Here is a 20,412-nt window from a genome sequence, read left to right on the forward strand (position 1 = left end):
TCAGATACCAGCATCAGGCAAGTACAGGTGACACAGAACAGGTTTGTTTCTTCCTGAATTCAGCACAATTGGTACAAGGCACTGCTTGGCATAGGAAGTCATAAATAAGAGCAAAACAAGATTTCCAAGTTGTGTGACATTGAAGTTTGTAAGTTATGCCACATTTCAACTTATGGTATACCATGGTTAGAAAAACAAGATGGTCAAGGGATTAACCAAAACGTCACTGTTCCACGCATGCTTACAGTTTTCCTCCCCATATCCAAGAGATCCCACATAACATATTCATATGAAACATTAGGAAGTATGGGTTGTTAAATTAAGAGTGTACGTTTAGTTCTCCAGTCTTCCACAAAGGTCTAACCTAGACACAACTCAAGTATAAGAAGTTGGAAAAATATTCTGACAACATTTGCAACAGTCTGTCCCTGCGGAGGAGTGAAAAACCTATCATCCAGACAAGTCATGGATTGAGGCACATGGCAATTGAAGATATTCAGGCATATTTTATGGCTAAACCAGGATTTTTCTGAGGAACCTCTCCGTAGACTTCCCCAAAAGCAGCTCCGTTACGGTCTGAAACACAAATCGCAACACGTGGAAAAAACACTTGGTCCTTAATCACTACTGTCTTCATCATCATCATCATCAGATACATCATTTAAAGACGACTTCGGTGACTGGCTGTAGGAGTCCGATCTAGTGGACTGGCAAGCTGTCATCTCCCCCGTAGAAAGAAGGTCATAGCAGAAGTCGCAGATCCGCACGGGCTTGGAAGACTGGCTGGGGAGAAGAAACCTCTTCTCAGAGCAGGGCCCGCACACGACGAAGCCGCACTTGCGGCAGTGGTGGCGGCGGTTGACGGGTGTAAACTTTGCCTTCTGACACCGCATGCACACAGTGGCTTCCGAGTCCGGTACCCAGACGGCCGCGTGTTCATTGCTGGGAGTCTTCCCGCTTTTGGAAAGCAAATCAGAGACACATTTATTTATGTGGTTCATCCACTCGGACTTCTCCGTAGCGGTGGCAGCATAAACCGCAAAAGACTTTGTTGGGGTCTTGATAAGCCACCCATTCCGCAAGTCCCCCTCGTCCTGGATGGAATCAATAGTGACGTTTTCCAGAGGGATAATGTGCTGTTTATTGTATTTCTTCTTCTGGATGACAATGTTACCATAAACAAGAATGTCATTGAACAGGAAGAACTGCCTTGCCTTGGGCTTCTTCCTACACAGCTTTGTTAGTACTCCCTCTCCAATCAGAACACGACCAGGAATAGTCAGAGGTTGACCAGCTGCTCCAAAGCAGTTTTCCACTATACTTATTCTTCTAGTATTTGCCTCACTGTTTGCCAGGCGATCCACCATCTTTCACAAGTATCCTAAAAATAAATAAAAGAAGTTTGTTGTTAGGACAGGACTGATTCAACGGCAGCCATCCCCAAGGAAAGCACCAACCCCGCATTTCTTAAAATATCTGACAGAACCCGCTGGCTCAGAGACATTGCCTTGGACTAGATTTAAATAAGTATTAACATTCAAGAATTTTTAGCAACAGATTAGTCTTTTTTCAAAAGCAAAAATGTTCCATCCAGCTGACAGCTATCTTTATCACACAGCACCTACAGCACTGCTCCTGAAAGCTTCTGGCAACAGACTAGGAGGCTTCCCCTCTAGTAAAGTTATTGCATCCTGGTTTAATGCTCCTATTTCTCTGTGTGTCCTCCTGCACCTACTGGCTTCTGGCAAAAGAAAATATGATACATTGTTCCAAATTCTAATCCTGAATAATATATCTACTTACTTGATTTGGTTAGAGATCCATGTTAGCATTAACATGACAAAAATTATGTAATTATATTTTCACAGTAAATATGGTGGTACAGGCCACAGCTAACACCCCCTACCAACTGCTTTCATGGCAAACTCTTGAGCCAGAGGCAGGGAGTCATGATGGGTGGCCCATCACCTGCCTGCTGTTGCCTTCCTTCTGCAGAGGCCCCACAGTACTTCCCTCCTCACCTACTCAAACCACATCTGCTTCCATCATGATCAGGCAATGTACACAAGCAGACCAGTCACACAGTCTGCAACTGCTCCTGAGAAAAGGCCAAGTGACACATGCCAGCTGAAAGTTTAGGCAAGAAGGCTTTGTACATATGCTGCAATTACAGATTAAAACCACCCCTGGTCTTTCCCCAAGTAGCAAATAATATTTTTCTCTTGCAAGGGTAAGATTCAAGACATCCAGCAGGGAACTGAAAGTAAGACATTACTGTAGTGATTCATAGCTTGGCAAACCGCTTTCAGGCCTTCCTGGGGAGAAATCATGCAAAGGAAACTCCTGACAGTCCAATCCAAATCTGCTCCACACAAGCTCCTCCTGAGCACAGCCATGAGCCTGACAGTGTGCTTGGCGGAGCAGCGAGACAGAGGGCAGAGAGAAGTCCTGCAGCCGGACCTGTCTCTGGGCACAGAGGACAGCTCTTGTGTGTCCTCCTTTCCTGCTGCAGAGAGAAGTACTGCAGCCAGACCTGTCTCTGGGCACAGAGGACAGCTCTTGCGTGTCCTCCCTTCCTGCTACCGCAGCACTGGTGCTCAGAACACCCTCTGGTAGAAACCACTGCTTTCAACAGACCCGAAAGAAAGCAGAGCAGCAAATGCTCCAGTGCCTGTTACCTGTGCTTCCCAACATGATCCCAGATTGGGAAGCCCCCTATGTTCACCTATCCTTTCTTTTAGATCTACACTGCCTGCCATCTATACAGCATCAGCCAGTAAGAGATGAAGCAAGGCTGAGACTTAATGCTGCTCGCTCTTGTTCTGCCATTACCTGATCCAGTCTGTCTTCCTCCTGTAAATCAAAGCTCAGACACTTCCTTACAAAATAGGGATAAAACTTCTTCACAGAAATCTGGTGTCAGAGAAGTCTCTCATCAGGCCTCATCTAAATAAGGATGTTACCTGTGATTACACAAATCTACATACCTAGCATTAAGCGTGGTTAAACAACTAACATAACTTACAGCTTTGAGGGTTTAATTAGTTCCACACTAAAATAATTTGACAGGTGGGCTTACTCAGATAAAATCTTTTTTAAAGTCTGCACACATCATGTTGTATCAAAGTCTGACAATGAAGACAGAAGAACCTATTATAGATATTACTAAGCATTTCTTTTGAATTTTCTTTGTGTGCCTTACAGCATTAGTTAGGATATGTGAATATCCTGTTAACCAGTTTTATGGTTAGTGGATAACAAAGCCACCAAATCTTAAACTGTTTTCATCCACAGAAGGTCAAGACAAAACACCAGCTGACTTCTAAAAAGGATTCACAGGATTTAATTCTGCGGCATCAAGGCATACAAACAAGAACACCTATGCCATTTCCACCAGTTATCAGTCAAACCTTAAAAAAAAAGCTGACCTCCTCCATTACCCTGTCCAGTGATTCCACATCAGTTCAAAAGTATTTTCTTAACAGTAAGCTCAAGTTATCTTTGCAACAGAACAAATACTTCTTTTTCTGCATCAACAAGAATAACCATCACTACCTTCTTTATTAAGATTTCTGAGGACTGAAGTGCTTGTCACTTATCTCTAGGGAGAAAATCAGGAATCCAAGTGGAAGGAGAATACAGACCACCCAAAAAACCTTCAAAACACAGAACCTGCTATTATTTCCATCTCACCGACCCTACTTTTCCAAATAATCACCCTTGTTGAGGTTTTTGAAGCCTTGTCAGTTATTCCCTTTAAGAGATGCCCACAGGTGGACACTACAGTAATCTCCTCACTCCTTCTGCAGCACCAAGCATGGCTGATATTGTTCTGCTTTGCCTCCTTCTGTGGCGATACCAATTTGTGCTACCTGCCTCCTCCCTGGCCCCTGGTCCCATTACAAAAGCTATATGGTGTATTAGAACAGAGGGCTGGTAAGTTGAAAACGAGCCATAGTTGGAGGGCTCAGGTTGGCAGTATCACTGCAGCGGGGGGAGACAGGGATGGGAAGGGAGGTGCTCGCATAATGTAATACCCTGCAGAGAGAACACAGGATTAAAATTATCCGTAAACAGAGGTATTGTTCCTTTCTCTCCCAGAGAATGGCACAAGACCCAAATACATCAGTATGATTCATTTTTTAAGCTATGACTCTACAGTCACATCCAAAATACACCTTTCAAGAGACGCCTTCTTTCTTTCAAGCCTTCCAAGCACCAACACTAGCTTATACACACAGGGACACTCAATACCCACCTCTACGTGTTCTGTTCAGCACTGAGATCCAGACACTTTCTTTTAAAAAAATAGACATCTCCCCAGTACCTACCACCACATGGCAAGGAGGCACAACGCTGCCACGTGGGAGTGATCAGCTCCATTTCTACTACAGCCTCGGCTAATGCAGAGGTGCCACTCCACAGACACTATGTTGGCTTCTCCTGGCTATTATCTCTTTGCACACCAAGGACAAGGTACTGTGGCAGGAATGCAACAGAGAAGTGAGGCTCAAAAATCAAGTTCAGGTGCCTGACTGCCGAAGCCCAGGATTTACCTGCCATTCCCATCTCACAACACACTAGGAACACACAACCTTTGCAAGCGTCAAAGCTGACCCAACAGTCAGTTTGGACTTAGAATGCAACGAGTCAGAGGGTTGGTCTACAGGTACTTTGTAATCTCATGTTCCCTGTGAAGCAGAGAAGGAATCACTCAGCAGAGTACAAAGGGGACAGACCAGAAGAATACACTTTTCTGCAGGTACAAGTCAGTGCTTCACTTCTAAGCTTACGTAAGTTATCTGCAAATTACAGCAAGCTAAATGCTTTTTCTAGTCCTCAACTGAGAATTTACTCCTCCCTCCCACCCCCCATGCCCTACAATCACACTGATGAGTTTCAGCGAAACAAACTCTTGATGTGAAGTTACCTGTAGGAAGCACTCACTGCTCCACAACTCCAACTCAGCCTTCTTTCTCTGCACTCCCTGCCAATAAACAGCAAACTTGCTCAAGGTCACCATGAAATCTTTCAAAATACAAGTCACAAGGAGAACAAAACAAGGGAGAAAAGGATAAAGGTTTTAATTAACTGTTCTCTAGGATGACCTAAGAGAAAACAACACTAACCAGGATCACTTAATAATCATCATGGCTTGAAACCAAGACACATGACTCCAGAACTTGTGCTGAAGACTATGCTTTCAGCTTGCTGTGAAAATATCACTTAAAGCAAGAATCCAGGGCAAGCTAAGGACTAGTAGGAAAGACAAGATAATTGCATCTCTTCTAGACTGGTATTTCCATCTGTAACATTCCACCAATTCCCACCTACCAGCCTCAATTAAGGTAGTAAAAGCCACTGACTGCTGATGGATTATTCCACCTTTCCAGAGCATGAGTTGTATTTCCCCAAACTAATAGATTAGACTAAAATAAGCACTTTGACATTTTTCTCATAAGTTTTTTGGGAACTAAAGATTAAAAATCCATCTGAAATTCTATGCACACTAACACACATCCCTAGGTCACAAAGTCTGGAGAAGAGTTGCACCTCTTCTTCCAATAAGCACACAGACAGAGAAGATGTTAAATTAAAATACTGCCTGGACACACAAAGGAACTTTTAATTCCAAGATGTCACAGTACAAAAGCCATGCAAGGTTATTAATTACCAGTCTTAAAACTATAATAATAATTTCTTAAAGCATTTTCAGATGTGTTGTAAAATACAATAGATCATAACCTGAAACTGGGTGGCAATATCCTCCTCTCTGCCAGATAGAACTTTCTGCTAAAGTTTCTACTGTTGGCCACTATAAGCAGCAGATGCTGGATTACTGCCCTTGAGATGCAGGATTTCAAGACCCACCAAATAAAACAATTCCCAAATGATGGCATATAGCTGAAAACCTGCCCCAGAACTTCCCCAGAGCAAGCATGGAATAAACCAGAACCATAAGCTTCAAGATGACAGACTAGACAGCTCTGCTGAAGGGGGGAGCGAGAGCGTCTTATACACAGTCTCAGTTTGTGAATGCTGTGAAGTCAACACCCTCAAATCCATTGTTCTGACCTTCATCACATCTGACTCCAGCTTTACACTGTTTGCTTACAGCCCCCAAAGGTCCCCAGGCCCTTATGCAAGGCTGACTCCATTTGGCTGTAGGGACCATCAGTCTACCACATCAACTCCAAATTAATAAATCTCAGCTCTCAAAATGCTGTGACACCTGCAGTTTGTCCTGCTCACACACATGGTCTCAGTAAGCCCATTTTACAGTGAAGATGCTGGGCAAAGGCTTTCTCTGCAGCATAATATGCTATTTAAAGGTGACAAAACATTTCATGACACAACGCCCCAATCCCTCTACCATATGCAGGACTGTCTTTGACACCAAGTTATTTCTACTTTTACTCACAAGAAGCTTCTACAGAAATAACAATTCTGTTATCAAGACATCAAGATGATCTTGTTCCCCTTTTTAGCTCCAGTTTTACATTTGTATGCTACTGGTGAGAACAGTCATCTTCAAAGTAAGCAAACACAGACGTTACTGAAACCTCTGAAGAACTAACAGGTTACCCACCTACCTAAAACACAACCCCTGTTGAGCAAGTCACTAACTTATTACTGTTATTAACATTCCATGCTACTGTGACAGGAGGATAGTGGTGTCAGGGTTGCTGTGCACTGACAAGTCATTTCCCACATAATTGTTTCTTGTTGCCACCCTATCCTGGTGATGAAACTGCCCATCTCCCAGGACTCAATGCTTCTACAGGTCTTGCTTAAAACAGGAGAATGTTTATTTTATATGCTAGCTCTGCTCTTGACAGAGGCCAGACTAAACTGCACAGAAGATATGTTGCAGTTGAAGACAGATATAAGGAGTCAACTAAAAAGAAAGCAACCTTGACTGACATAACTACACCTAATTCAACACTGACAGGTAACTCTTTCACTAGGAGCTGATATGATCACCAGAGAACAGAGCCATAAATAACAAAAAGGTGCTGGAGGGGAGAAGTTAGATGAAAAAAGCTATTACAAAGTAATGATGCAGAGTGCATACAGCCCAGCACAAGAACATTTCCCCACCCCAGCCCAGTGTATACTACCATCATGACCAGCACTCCTCTTACAAGACAGGCACAAAAGGTATGCAGGAGAACACAGCCTGAATTCCCAAGTTTCTTTAGCAGTACAGTGGAATCAGCAATGCTCCATTGTTTTCTGGCCCAGGAAAGAACAAGTCTTGTCCATTACACAGTCCCTGCTAACAAACATTAATTATAATAAGCATCTAATTTTAGCATTATTTTTCTTCAATGCTCCTCCAAGGGAGGAATATGGTACTGTCCTTGCCATAATTGCCAATTCATCTATCATCACCTTTACAACTAGTAATTAGGCTGTTAACTACATTTAACACACTGCAATAACACAAACCAGGTAGGCTAGATTTCTCAGAGCTGTGCTATCAGGACCCAGGCAGCTCATCCATTCCTAGGTACATTCACAGTTAAGGGTTAAGGTGACAGCTTTAAAGAAAGTGTATTTAAAGTGCTGGAAAAAATACAACAGCTCAAAACTAACCACACAGATGCCCATCCAGTCTTAAAACAGCAGCAGATGATCCTGGATGTTCCCAAGCCAGATTCAGTAACACAAGTCTAATTTAAAAATGTCACTAACCACAGTATCTGATCCCACCATTAGACCAGATGAAATGCAATCTAGGTATCGTTGCAGTGAAGCAAATATAGAGGACAGGAAACAGAAGACTTAAACTGAGGAATACAAGAGGAATAAAGAAAAGGTAGCAATAGCAGACCTAAATGAAAGCACATCATACACTGCCACCCAATAAACTTGTAAATAATTATCTAGTCATCATACAGAGCTCTTGTTCTCACATTTGCACATACAGACACCAGCAACTATGTTCTACTATGTACATTCAAACTAACTCATCTTCCTTCTTGGCTAAGGAAAAGATACATGTTTCCCAATTCTGCTTAGAGTCACTTTATAACGGGCAAAAGTTAAAGATTTTATCATGTCTGACTCCAGAGATTTCAAATAGAACTGAACCTTGTTTTATTATACCTAATCACACAAGTTAAACATACATGAAAAGTACAGAAGATCAATAAAACTTTTACAAGACAGAAACAAGATGTAAACATGAAGACAGACAGGGACTATCTGCAGACCAGATATCTAATATGCATTATATGAATTATTTGTAAGATGACTCATCTTTTGGGATATCCAGAGGAAAATACCACATTCTCCTTAAAAGGAGTTCACCAGGGAGAAACAGTCATTTAGTATACAATTATGTTGGGCTGTTTTTTTAAAGTACTAGCTGTCAAATAATTGTTATACATTATATTATCACATCAGACTCATACAGCTTTCCTCTAGCATTTTCCTTATGCAAGGAAGAGATGCTAACTTAACTTAAAATTAAACAAACATAAAAATTAAGCTACATAAAACCCTCATATATCCCTCTGACTTAAAGCTCTGAAGAAGTACTATCACTACTTTTTATAGACAAACTTTCAGCCACAAGGCATTTCAAGACTGTAGGGCAGTACTCAAGGACAGTACTCTAACCTCTATTAATATTACATGTATTGTTCTTAAGAACAACACTTGACTTTCTGCACCACTGCCAAGTAAAACACAGTACAAATTTCTGAAGTGCATCCTATTTAAGGAAACTTATCCATGTCTATTGCTATGAGAATAGTTTTTAGTGTGGAAAACTGCTGAACTACACACATGCACAGTAGATAATCTACATTCTGTTACAGGTCAGAGGAGAAGTTAACATAAATTTGAAGTCTTACTTTGGCCTCACTACTTTCACCTCCTACACAGCCTCCTCCAATACATGCAGAGAAGTATGATACCATCGCTTGTCCTCAATGTTTCACTGTGTCATCTTTGTTGGTGAATTAAGCTTTCCACACACTTAGATCTGATGTGCTGTAACCACAATCAAAGTGTTCATGCAGAAGACAGCCTACCTGTCAAGGACCATAAAGGTAATAACAAGGGCTGGATTAAAGATGATGCAGAAACAATGGCAAGACAGACTTAATTAAATTTTATTTCTATAATTCAGTATGTAGAATAAAATCCTGGAGGAAAATGTCTTTAAGTATCCATTAACCCATTTATGACTTCATTAATATTTCATTCTGTATTTTACAGTTACTGAAATACATCTATAATAACTGCAGGGATTTTTAATAGTAATTATAGATTTCCATGATCCACCAGGTGCTTTTCATAAAACCGTAAAAGGACCAATTTGCTCACAAAACTAAATGAAATGAAATGAAATGAAATTTCAACCCCAAATATTATGTTGAAAGGAGACAAGAGTATGACAAATGCCTTCTAATGCACTGAAAGCTGATGTGGCAGTTGCAACTAAAAGCCTGTACGGTGCTGGATCTAGCTGCCCTAGATGCTATTTAAGACACAAAACAACAACTGTCACTTAAAGAGAAACACAGGTTTCTAAGCACCAGTTCTATAATAATTCTCTTTATAAACGTATTCCTGAAGCTGCTTTATGTAACAAACTGTCTTGCTATCACTACTGTAACAGAGCCGGTACGGATGCAGAAGATACTTCAGTATATTTTGGATATCATCAGGTTATTAAGAATGACAAAAAACTACATTGTGATACTGCAAAGAAAAAAAGAAGGACCAAGACATTAAAGAGATTATATCAAGGAAGTAATAAGATCCCTCTAAATTTCAACGAAGTCTTTATCCAGCATTAAGATATGTAGCAGGACAGAAACCTAATTTAGAAAATACAAAACAACAAAAAAGCCACAAAACCTGACAAACTTTTCCTTAAGGTGATGTATGTCACACCTTTGCACCATTTTCCACACCCATGCTAGTTATTGTTACTGGCATTTAACAGACCCAAAATAAAAGTAACAAGATAAAACACCAGAAGAGGACGCTGGCAATACCAGGGCTGCTTTGGATGACTCTAAGGAACCAAAGATGCTTGTGACATTTTCGTCCAAACAGTGGAGAGAAACCGTAATGTAAGCATCAACCCATGGTACCCTGGCAGACCTCTCCCAAGTCTGATTTCTATGTTTCTCAGTGTAATGTTTTTTACATTAATGTGATTTTTGAATTTTTTTTTCTTTCCCACTGTGAAGACACAGCTTCCTGCATTGCGTAAGGCTGTGGAGTAATGGCTGTGGCATGGGGAAACAGAGATGAGCTCACTTGCTCACTCCCTTACTGGTATATCCAGTACAAACCAGCAGCCTTACCCTTTCATTTGTCTCAACCTGTTGGCTAATGTTCTGGCACTGTCACCGGACTCACAGAAACCATGCTGGAAACAGGTTAACAGCACCCCTGTTCCTTCACACTGCACAGCCTGTGGATACTCTGCCTGGCCAATGTGTTCACAGAATGGTTTGTTGGTTTAGAAATGTTTGGTTTATTTCTCAGTCCAGCATTTAGTTATGTCCAAATACATCATGAAAACAGATCCATGTGTTTGTCTCGTCAGGTGCCATCATAAACCTACAAGTACCATAAATAACCCAAACAGTTCTGTTGGGTTTTTGTCTTTAAACTGTTGCAAATGACTGTCACAATTCTAGTGCCACTAAAGCTCTTTTTGAAGGTACAACATAGAAACCCCTATTTTAACTGCTTAACATCGTACAGTTTAGCAATTCTTGCAATACATTACACTTAATTTTAGTATACTCTAATTTCCAACTTACAAGGGAGGATTGCTGTTTCCCTTTAATTGCCCAGTTGTGCAATGAATGTAAATTATTCTAAATGGAGAACAGCAACTTTATTATCAAACCCACATAGCAAGTACATTACTTTTCAGACTTACAGTAAGCATTATCCAGCTGAGCTAGGAATGCCTAGAAAGGCCAATTCCATTTTGGGGATGGAAATGACTTTCTAGGTAGCTCTTTCAAGATGTTTGGCCTTGTATTTCCCAACCTGCTCAGAAGCTAGTTTGGATAGAGGAAGCTATTTTTGACAGAAGATGATCTGGTTTTTTCCAAGCAGCATATGTATCAGCACAGCAAGAGACCAGCAACACTTTTGCTACCCAGGCTACGCTGCTGAACAGCTTGCACGCTGCCCGAGCTGCTCTATGGAGGCGAAACATCCAAGTTCTGCCTGCCCATCAGCTTCTCACAGGGTTTGGTATTTAACATTATAAATCTCATCCGGAAAGACAACAACAATTTCACCTGCTTGTAAACAGAAAGACTAGCTCCCACATCCTAAATGAGTAGTAGTGCTAAATAATCACAGAGGAGGCCAGAGGAAAACACAGGCATGCGGAAGCGGGCTGCCCCGCCAGACCAGTTCAGCCAGCCTGTAGCCTGCCCCACACGGAGGGTGAGAACCACCACCTTGGCCATGCCACCAGGTACCATGACACCAGCACCCTGCTTCAAGTAAGGAACATGTGGCACCCATTAAAGAGTCACAGAAATCCGGAACTGCTGGGCCCCGAGATGCTCCTTCTGCCACGTGGCAGTAACAGAAAATAGGAAAGATGGAAACCCAAGCAACATTAAAAGGTTTGTACCACAGGGATACACGTGATCAGGAGAGTCTCAAGCCACTCTCAGACAAACTGGAAGTGGTTTTATTTCCCTTATGCCCTCAACTTCACTGGAAAAAGTCCCTGAATGCCTCTTAGGGTAGAGGAGTGCTCACTGCAGAAGCCTAGGAGCAACCTTCTCATAAGAGAACCAGCTTTTTAATGCTTAATACCACTTTCAGGCTTCTATTTATAATAATCATGGTAGCTGATACTGTTTTTGTCTCCTGGCATGATAGACACAGAGCTGCTGCTGGAAAGAAATAGGCAGTTCTCCATCCCCCACCTGGTAGTTAAGTGTTGGAGCAACAAAGGCAGCAACTTCCTAAACTCAGTTTAACTGTGTCCTTTGTCAGCCACCTATGAGCTGAGCACTCCCCAAGCATCAGTACAGGTTTACACAGCTCAGAACAGCACTTAGTGCTGCCAGACGAGCTGCTGCCATTTAGATGAGAAAATTCTTAGTGTCTTCTAAGAGGTGAAAGAGGTAGCCAGCACGTGCCTGTGGAAACCAAATAACTGCTAGAATTAAAAAAAAAAAACCAAACCACAAAACACACCCAAAGTAAAAAAAAAAAATCCCTGCAGCATAGAGCCACACAGCCCTGAAAGCTTTGGTTCTGCAGAGGTGAACAGGCAGGACTAACCCACCACAAACAGTGTTTCAAATCTGACATCAAACTCATCTGTCAAAGTACAGAAAGCAAGATCCAGGCAGCTATGCACATATCATACTTGCAGCTGTCAGTACACTGAAATGGGTATAAGTAAAATGGCTGAGGCTTGGTATGTTTATTTATTTTATATATATAAACTATGTATTTATAAACTATATAACACACACACAAGAGCCTTTTAAATTAGTCAACAAAATTAACTGAAAAAAAATCCCAATATTCAGATCAAATCTTTGCTCTCATGGGAAAACACCCTAGTATTTCAACTTTCCATTTGCATGTGCCTAGGAGCACCAGCAGTGTGGTTAGTTTAGCCTCTGCTGCTAGCAAACTGCATCTTTCATTTTAACCAAAGCACTGGAAACATACACCAGAATATGTTTTCAAAACCAGCTTCCACTGATCCTGAGCCCAAAAACGTTCAAGCTCTTTCCAAGGTTCTTTGCGGCTCTGAGTAGCTAAAAGCCATCAGAGGAACCGCAAACAACAGACCAACACCTCAGAAATGTGCCAGAAGAGTCAAGGGCAGAGGACACTATCCTGCTCTGGCTTGAGAGGCTCCAGCACACACAAACCCCACATGCTGTGCTGGTTCCTAACAGATCACTCAACCAAGATACGATACCCAACACTGGAATACAGTTTTTGTTTACAATTTAATGTTTTTCTACTCTAATTGTTTAGCTATTTGAAGAGTCTGTCCCAGCAAATGTTATTTTCCAGTTTGGCAGCAGTGACTTACCCCTCCCTTCCATGCTGCCTGGACAGGCGCCGGGTGTGCCCTTCCTATCTGATACACAGCCTGTGAAGGAAGGGCTGAGTTGACAACAGCCCCTCTATCCGGGCTAAGAAGTAACTCTACCTATACAAATACTACTGCTCTTCACATTAAATGGACATTAGGAGAGGGATGGGGGGGGGGGGGGGGGGAGGAGAAAAAAAAAAAATCAGAAGGATCTGACCAGTTTCAGAACAAGCTGGATCTTGCCTTAAGTTTTGCCAACCAAGCACAACAAAGAGAATCCACAGCATTACTGTACCTTCTAAATTGTGAAAGGGACATTATTTAAATTACTTTGTGGAGGGGACACAGTATCATTAGTATAGGAGAAACATATCCAGGTACAGCTGTTCTACAAGAAGCGTCATCAAATCCACCTTGCAAGCAATTCTCCAAAACCAGATGGGCTGTGCAGTCTGTTGTTGTTATGGATTATTGCAGTTAGAGCATGCGTGGAGGCAACTTGGAACGGCTACCTAGATCGTCTCACAATGTGAAAAAGAGTCTTTGGTGACTGAAATAAATAGTATTTGCCAACATGCTTCTTGCATCATCTTTAACCTACAAGTAGAGAACATTTATGGAAGGATTTCTGATATATCTCTCATATGCAAGCATACACTAAAAATAGCCCCCATAGACTTCAGAGCACCTGCATGTTTTAGCACTTGAGAGCTACCAGAACATCTACATGTTCCAATGAGCCTTCTCAAGCTAAGAGAATTTTATTTTCCCTTTCTTTACGGATGCACACCTACACCACAACTGACTATTCACTGGCTTATGTCTTTTTGTTGTGCATTGGTACTTACAACAGCCAGTGTAAATACAAATTCTCTGGTTTAAGTTTTCTTTAGTTTATTTTTATTACCATTAGGAGAGAAGCTACTGAATTTTACTAACCATCAGACAAGAACCAGACTACCGGTAATTGCTTAGAGCATGGCCAAGATACAGAGTGAATTACCAAATAGTCAGTGTGAATTACCAAATCGTCAAAGCTAAGCAAGAGCCATTATCTTCCTACAAATTACTGCAACACAAAAGGCCTTTTGCTCTTAGGAAGCTGCGTTTTAAAACGGAGCAAAGTTTTCCCGTGCAGCTTCACGACTTACAAGCACAGCAGCAATAAAGAAATGAAACACCGAAGATGTGGTTATTTTATCAGTATTATTTTCACATGCATGCCTCTTTTCCTGTAACAGGGTATCTGAGTTTAAAAGAAGCTCCATGATAAAGGGGTTTGATTTACCAGCTCAGCAATTCCAAGCATTTCCACAAAGCTTAACAAGACAGCAGCCAAGCAACAAGACGCAAACTCCTCCGACCAGGTGCAATCACCTCAACTTTCTGCTGCTCTTGGCCCCAGGAAGTTAAGAAACTTCCACTTTGGGGGGCAATCCTAATGCTACATTACACTGTATAAATACTTTCGGGAGGCCAGGCAGGTGGCTGCTACCGAACAGGGTGAAGTGAAGCACCCCTGCAGCACATTTTCAGTATTACAGTATGAAAAACAGAAAACTCAGACACACTTTGTTCCTTAAAATTCTGAAGTCCTTAAAAAAATAAAAGCACCAAAGAATTTCTACCACTAGATCACCAGCAAGAACAGACTAAGGGCATGCATGGCTGGCTGTGGGGATTCTTCTTCCTGCCACTTAAACCTCCTAAAAACAGTTGCTCAAATTGGTACCAAAAAAACGTCTGAAGAGCCAGTAACCATGCACGCAGCAGGGCTGTCATCAGGCTGCAAACCACCAGCCCAGCAGAAACCAGGGGCTTGGAATCAAACCAGATGTGATTTTTGGGAACCCTGACAACACTGAAGTGCCCAGCAATACCTAAAATAAGCCAAGGGTGCATTGCTCTTTCTTGAGAGAGGGACATAAGCCCTTTTTTGTTTTCATACCAAATGCCGCTACCTGGTAACACACAGGTGGATGGTGAAGATCTAGAAAGCCATCTGACAGCTACTGACAAAAGCCAAAAGGAAAGCTTTAATAATTATGCCATACATAGAATTTGACAGTCTTTAATGTAACCAGCTTTTCAGCCATAACCTGTGTGTTTAAAGGGCAATTCACCTGCCTCCATGCTAACCCAGATCACAATCAGGGCTGTGGGGGTGGGAATCACTCTCACACACAGCTTTCAGAACAGGACTGCATTACTACATTGAAAAAAATCAGTTTCAGAAGTTTTACATTACCAAGTATAGACAGCTAAGTGAGGAGAAATTTAAAAGCAGAAGGAAAAGGGAAAAAAAAAAAGGGGGGGGGGTAATTTCCTGGAAGAACCCCATAACCACAGCAGCTTGCTGTAGATGACCTTCCTGGGAAACGCACTCACCAGCCTTTTTCCCTTTTACTGCTTGCCAAATGTGTTTGGTGCACTTTAGACCGAAAGCACTTGGAGCACAAACACTGAAGCACTCAGCACAAGCCTGTCCTCCGAGTGCAATAAACAGCGCCCAGAATACCGCGGGGGCTCGCGTCTCAGACTCTCATCCCGCAGGCCATTCCCCTCTGCTCCCAGGCCCCCTCTGCGGCAGCACAGATGCCACAACCTAGAGGAAGCTTTGAGGACTGCACAAAGGTCTGCACCGGAGTTAACCTGCACAGCTCCCTGCTCCCAGAACTGAGCCTACACTGTAGGCTCTTTAATATTAATCCGCATTAACAAATTATGCGTCCGCTTTAGAAATGCAAAAGGCAGAGAACATGCTGTAACTCTTCCCTCCGCAGAAGGCAGCCTAAGTACTTAAAAGCAGAACGGTTACCTCTAGATGATGTGTTTGAGGTGCAGGAGGTACCTAGTGAAACCTAAAGCCGCTGACAGAAAGATCAGATACAATCTCTCGAGAAGCTGTACTGATTCAAACAGATACAGGGGAGTTGTTAGCGATGTATCTCCGCACAGTAGCTAAGTGACGCCTGTCACCTTATTGCATTCAGGAATAGGGGGGACACAGGGGGGCTGCTGCCAGAGAGAATAAATATTCCTGTATTTTAAATCCTTAACTTTCAACTGCTTTTTCTTACTTTACACTTACACAAAATGCTACTATATTACACACAGAATAAGCGTCACACTGTTTTACTGTAAAGCATGAAAGTGTACAGAAAAAAAGAAAGCCACTCTCCTCAAAATATTTTTTAAATTCCTTAAGTTAATCACTAGTAGATTTAAGGGGGGGGGGGGAACATTATTACATCCAAAGCAGTAGCACTCTTACCTATTAACACAACTTTAAAAAACAAAGCAAACATGTATTTTTGACTATGTAGTACTAAAGTGTCAGGGTGAAAAACATGAAGTACTCTTCTGTTCAATAACACTTACACACACTAGTATTTATTCTCAAAGAAAGAGAATCTGTCCTACAGCTCTCAGTCAAGGCACTTCTCATACGACCAGACTGTAACACCAACAGAACTACTCATGTGGCTCAGAACCTGCAGGACCCTGGTTGCTAACAGAGCTGTCATCACATCCCGCAGCTTACGACAACACTAAAGTAATCTTTAGTATGGGAAACTAAACGTGTTCTGCCACACCTATTACAGAGTACCTTCTCAATCCCCTCCACCGCAAAAACACGTCCTCTGCTAAATCACAAAAACCAAAGTTGTTCTCCAGCAGCCAAGGGAGAAAGTTTTAAGTGTGTGGTTCTATTTCAAAAGCCTATTTTTGCACCTTATTTATTCTCTTTCAGAACAATCCCAATTACCACACTTCTGCCAAATTGTTCAGTTAATCCTTGGAAGTAGTAAAATATGCATATACAAGCACCATCTATCATTTAAAAAAAAAATCACAAACATTAAATTGAAAAGTAAGCTTGACTATTAACAGCATAGAATAAATCACAAGCATGCCTTTAGAACTTGTAGTAGTACAGGAAAAGGTTTCCTTTCTTATTATTAAAAAATTAAAAATCAAGAAGTTTACTAAATTTTTTCCCTACCAACATCTAAGAAACTTAGCCATCATTAACACCAGGGTTTCCTTACTTGATGTCACCTGCCAATAAATGGCCTTTAGGAGCAAAAACTTGCACACCATTTGCTTGCTTGACCATCACTTCTGTAACTGTTTCTGAAAATTATATCTGCGAATAATAAAACTCTCAGTTCTCCTTCATTTACATGTCATGCTTTAAGCTTTCACTTTAACACCTCTAGTCCTCTTTGGTGAGGACAAATCACCCAAAACACTGCAAGTGTAATCAAGCCAGTGCTTGTACTCTGCCTGCTGACAGCACCCTGGTTTTATTACCTGCACTCAACTCTTGGCAAGGTAAATGACATATACCAAGCTCTGTCACATACCTTACCTGAAACTGCAGTTCCATCTCTCTACTGCGCTGACTCAGGAGATGAAACCTTCCTGCATCTACTAACCACACCAGTGAAGCTTCAGTCACAATGCTGTTCAAACAAATCGTTTTTGTAAAGTACTGGGCTTCAGGATGTTACAGGTAGATCTCCTGCTCACATAGGGACGTGTGTAATACCAGAGTTAAGTCTCAGCCCACAGTTTAAGGGAAATGGAATGCAGCTCTTACAAAATAACGATTTCATCACTGCATCTAATGAAAACTTGCTTCTAGGTGAAAAGACACTACTCCGTTTCTTTTTAGAAGATATGACTGAGGAAGCTGATCCAGCATCCCCAGCACTGAATTTCTACTCACCGGTTTTCATTTAGCATTTAAGGGACTTCCTCTCTGTGGGCTTCTATGCACAGCAGAACACTCCAAAAGGCACATGGCCAATTTGAATTCAGAAACAGGAATTTGGGACTCAGGCTCACAGTGCTTCACTTTCACTGCCGTTTTCAACATAAGCCCCAATACAACTCAGAAAGTGTTACTTAAACCGAGCTGATATACATTACATTTAACGATATAAAGATTCTTATTTGTCACTTGATTAAGTCGAGACAGTTTAGGTGGTATATTTTAACAGCAAAAGGCATTGCTTTCTGAGCTTAAGAACTGATTCCATTTCCGCATGTTGATGAGCACGTACAAAGCAAATAATCTGCAGCAACCCGGCACTGATTACATTGCCATCTTTAAACGCCTCCTTTCTTTCAGTTAGGCACCCCTACAATAATGCAAGTCTCACAACTTGAAAAACGCGTATTTAAGTTCTCTTTCTTTCAGGAGAGAAAGAGGAATTAACAGTTCTGAAATTGATTGCAGAGTCGTGGGTTTGATTTTTTTTACTTACTTTGCCTACTCTATTAACCTTATCCAAACCAAAGCCATCAGGCATACCACAGCCTCAGATGCAGTTATCTGTCAAACAAGCAACAGCTCCTACAATAACTATTCAGCACACCGGACAGCCAGGGTTAAGACTTAACGATGCTTCTGGAACCGCTCTCATCAAGTCACCCAAAATAGAAGAATCCTCTTAATCCCTGCTTTAATGAGATAACAGGTCATTTTGGTTATCACCTAACTCACTGGTGCTACCCATGAAAATTTGGGCTGCAGCCGTTTTCTCTCAGTAGCGACTCTGTCGCTGCCAAGACGCGCCGCTCAGCAGGCTCACTCCTGGTTTTCTTGCCGCGATGAGCAGTTTTGCCATGTATAAACATCACCATCTATGCACACGGTATTTCAAAGGAGGCGAGAGGAAAAACATGTGGCTGTCTTTTCCTGAACCGCTTTCAGTCAACAGCTTGCGTGCCACACGCATCTTAAGCGGACCAGTCACGTTCCTCTCCAAAATAACCGAATTTCACAGGAGAAAAACAAAAATAAAAGAAACCTAGCACCTTTTGCTGGGAGCCGCGGCGCCACAGCTCGCGGTCCCACAGCTGGGCTGGGTTGGCTGGTTTTGTTTTTTGAGGTTTTTCTTTTTATTTTAACCACAGCACCCAGACTTTTCAGGCGACTCGCTCCGAGAACGACAGGGAGTTTAAAATCGCCAGCAAGGCGCTTCCCCGCGGCGAGGGAAGCCTCCGGGGGAGCGCGGCGGCCGGCACTCCCGCGGGGCCCGCGGAGAAGGAAGCGCCCTCCGCCCCGTCCCGTCCCGCAGCCCCAGGGCGAGCGGCAGCCACCGCCCGGGCCTCCGCGCCAGTCACGAGTTGGGGAGTTTCGGGCACTTATGTAACAGCCGGGGCCGCTGTTAAGCTTTTCGCCCCCTCCCGAAGACGAACTCGTTTCCGAGGCCCCACAACTCCTTCGGCGCCCTGGGACGAGCCAGCGCCCGCCGCCGCAGCCCGCTTCCCGGCCTTCCCGCCCCGCCGCCTCCCTCCCCGCGGGAAGCGGCACTGCCCCTACGGGCGGCCGGCCGGCCGGGAGCGCCCCAGCCCCGCAGCGGGACGGCGCCGTCTCCCACCGACGGCGCTCCTTCCCCACCAGGCAGCCCCCTGCTCCCAACATGGCCGCGGAAAAGCGGCCGGAGCCCGGGCGAAGAAGGGCTCTGCAGGGAAAGTTTCCCTCTCGCTACCCGACCGGCCTCGACGGCCGATCCCCCCCGCCCAGGACGCGGCCGAGCCCCGCGCTGCTCACCCGGCGCGCTCCACTCCGGCTACCGCCCCTCCGCCCAGCTGCCACCGGCCCGGCTACCCTCTCCCGCACCACCGCGGTCATACACCCCGCCGCCGGGGGACGGGCTCCGGGACACCGCCCGCACGGGGCGGAGCCGCCGCCATCTTGGGAGGAGCCAGGCGGCAGGATGGGCAGTGGCGGCGGGGTGGGCAGAGGTCAGGCCGCTGCCCGCTCTGCGGCGGGGGGTTTGGCTGCGGCCAGGCCACGGGGAGCGGCCCTGCGTGGGGCGAGCGGGGAAAGGGCCGGTGGCTCCCAACCCGCCATGGGCATCTCGTGTAAGAGGGCTTCTCGGGAGACGAGAGCATGGCCTCAGGTCTTGGGTTGCTGTGGGTTTTTTTTAAAGAAAAATTCCATTCTTTGGGCACCATCCAAGGTCCATGTCTTATGTCCCTGGCACCAAGTATGCGCTCCCAGAAGTAAGGATGGTAAATTTTATTGCCTCTCTCTCCATAAAACTTTAATTTTTTTACTACCTCTCACTACGTGAACCTTTTACAGCGCTCAGAAGGCAGTCAGGGAGTTACCAACATTCCAGTGGGAATGATGGCCAGTCAGCACGTTGAATCTGTGTCAGGTCTGCTGGTATCACTGCCACCAGAAGCACCACCAGAGTCCTAAACACAAGGAGACCCTTCCACCTCTCTGTCACCATTTTTAGCATCACCCAGAGCAATATTTTCTAAATCTAGCCTCCTAGGTCAGCATCTAACCTGGTCCTCCACCTGATTTCATATCA

At 43.5% G+C, this 20,412-nt stretch overlaps 1 protein-coding gene across 1 annotated transcript; it reads right to left on the reverse strand.

The window, feature by feature from the left end:
* Positions 1–617: 617 nt before the first annotated feature.
* On the reverse strand, positions 618–19,659 carry PLEKHF2 (pleckstrin homology and FYVE domain containing 2; the record flags this gene model as incomplete). Its single annotated transcript, XM_084280514.1, has 2 exons — positions 19,638–19,659; positions 618–1,381 (listed from the first exon to the last, which is right to left on the reverse strand). Exon 2 carries the CDS (start codon positions 1,365–1,367, stop codon positions 618–620), a length of 750 nt encoding a protein of 249 aa, XP_084136640.1. The 5' UTR covers positions 1,368–1,381; positions 19,638–19,659.
* Positions 19,660–20,412: the final 753 nt, after the last annotated feature.

This window comes from Gallinula chloropus (genome assembly GCF_964237585.1).
Source record: "Gallinula chloropus genome assembly, chromosome: 2".
Lineage (NCBI taxonomy): Eukaryota > Metazoa > Chordata > Aves > Gruiformes > Rallidae > Gallinula > Gallinula chloropus.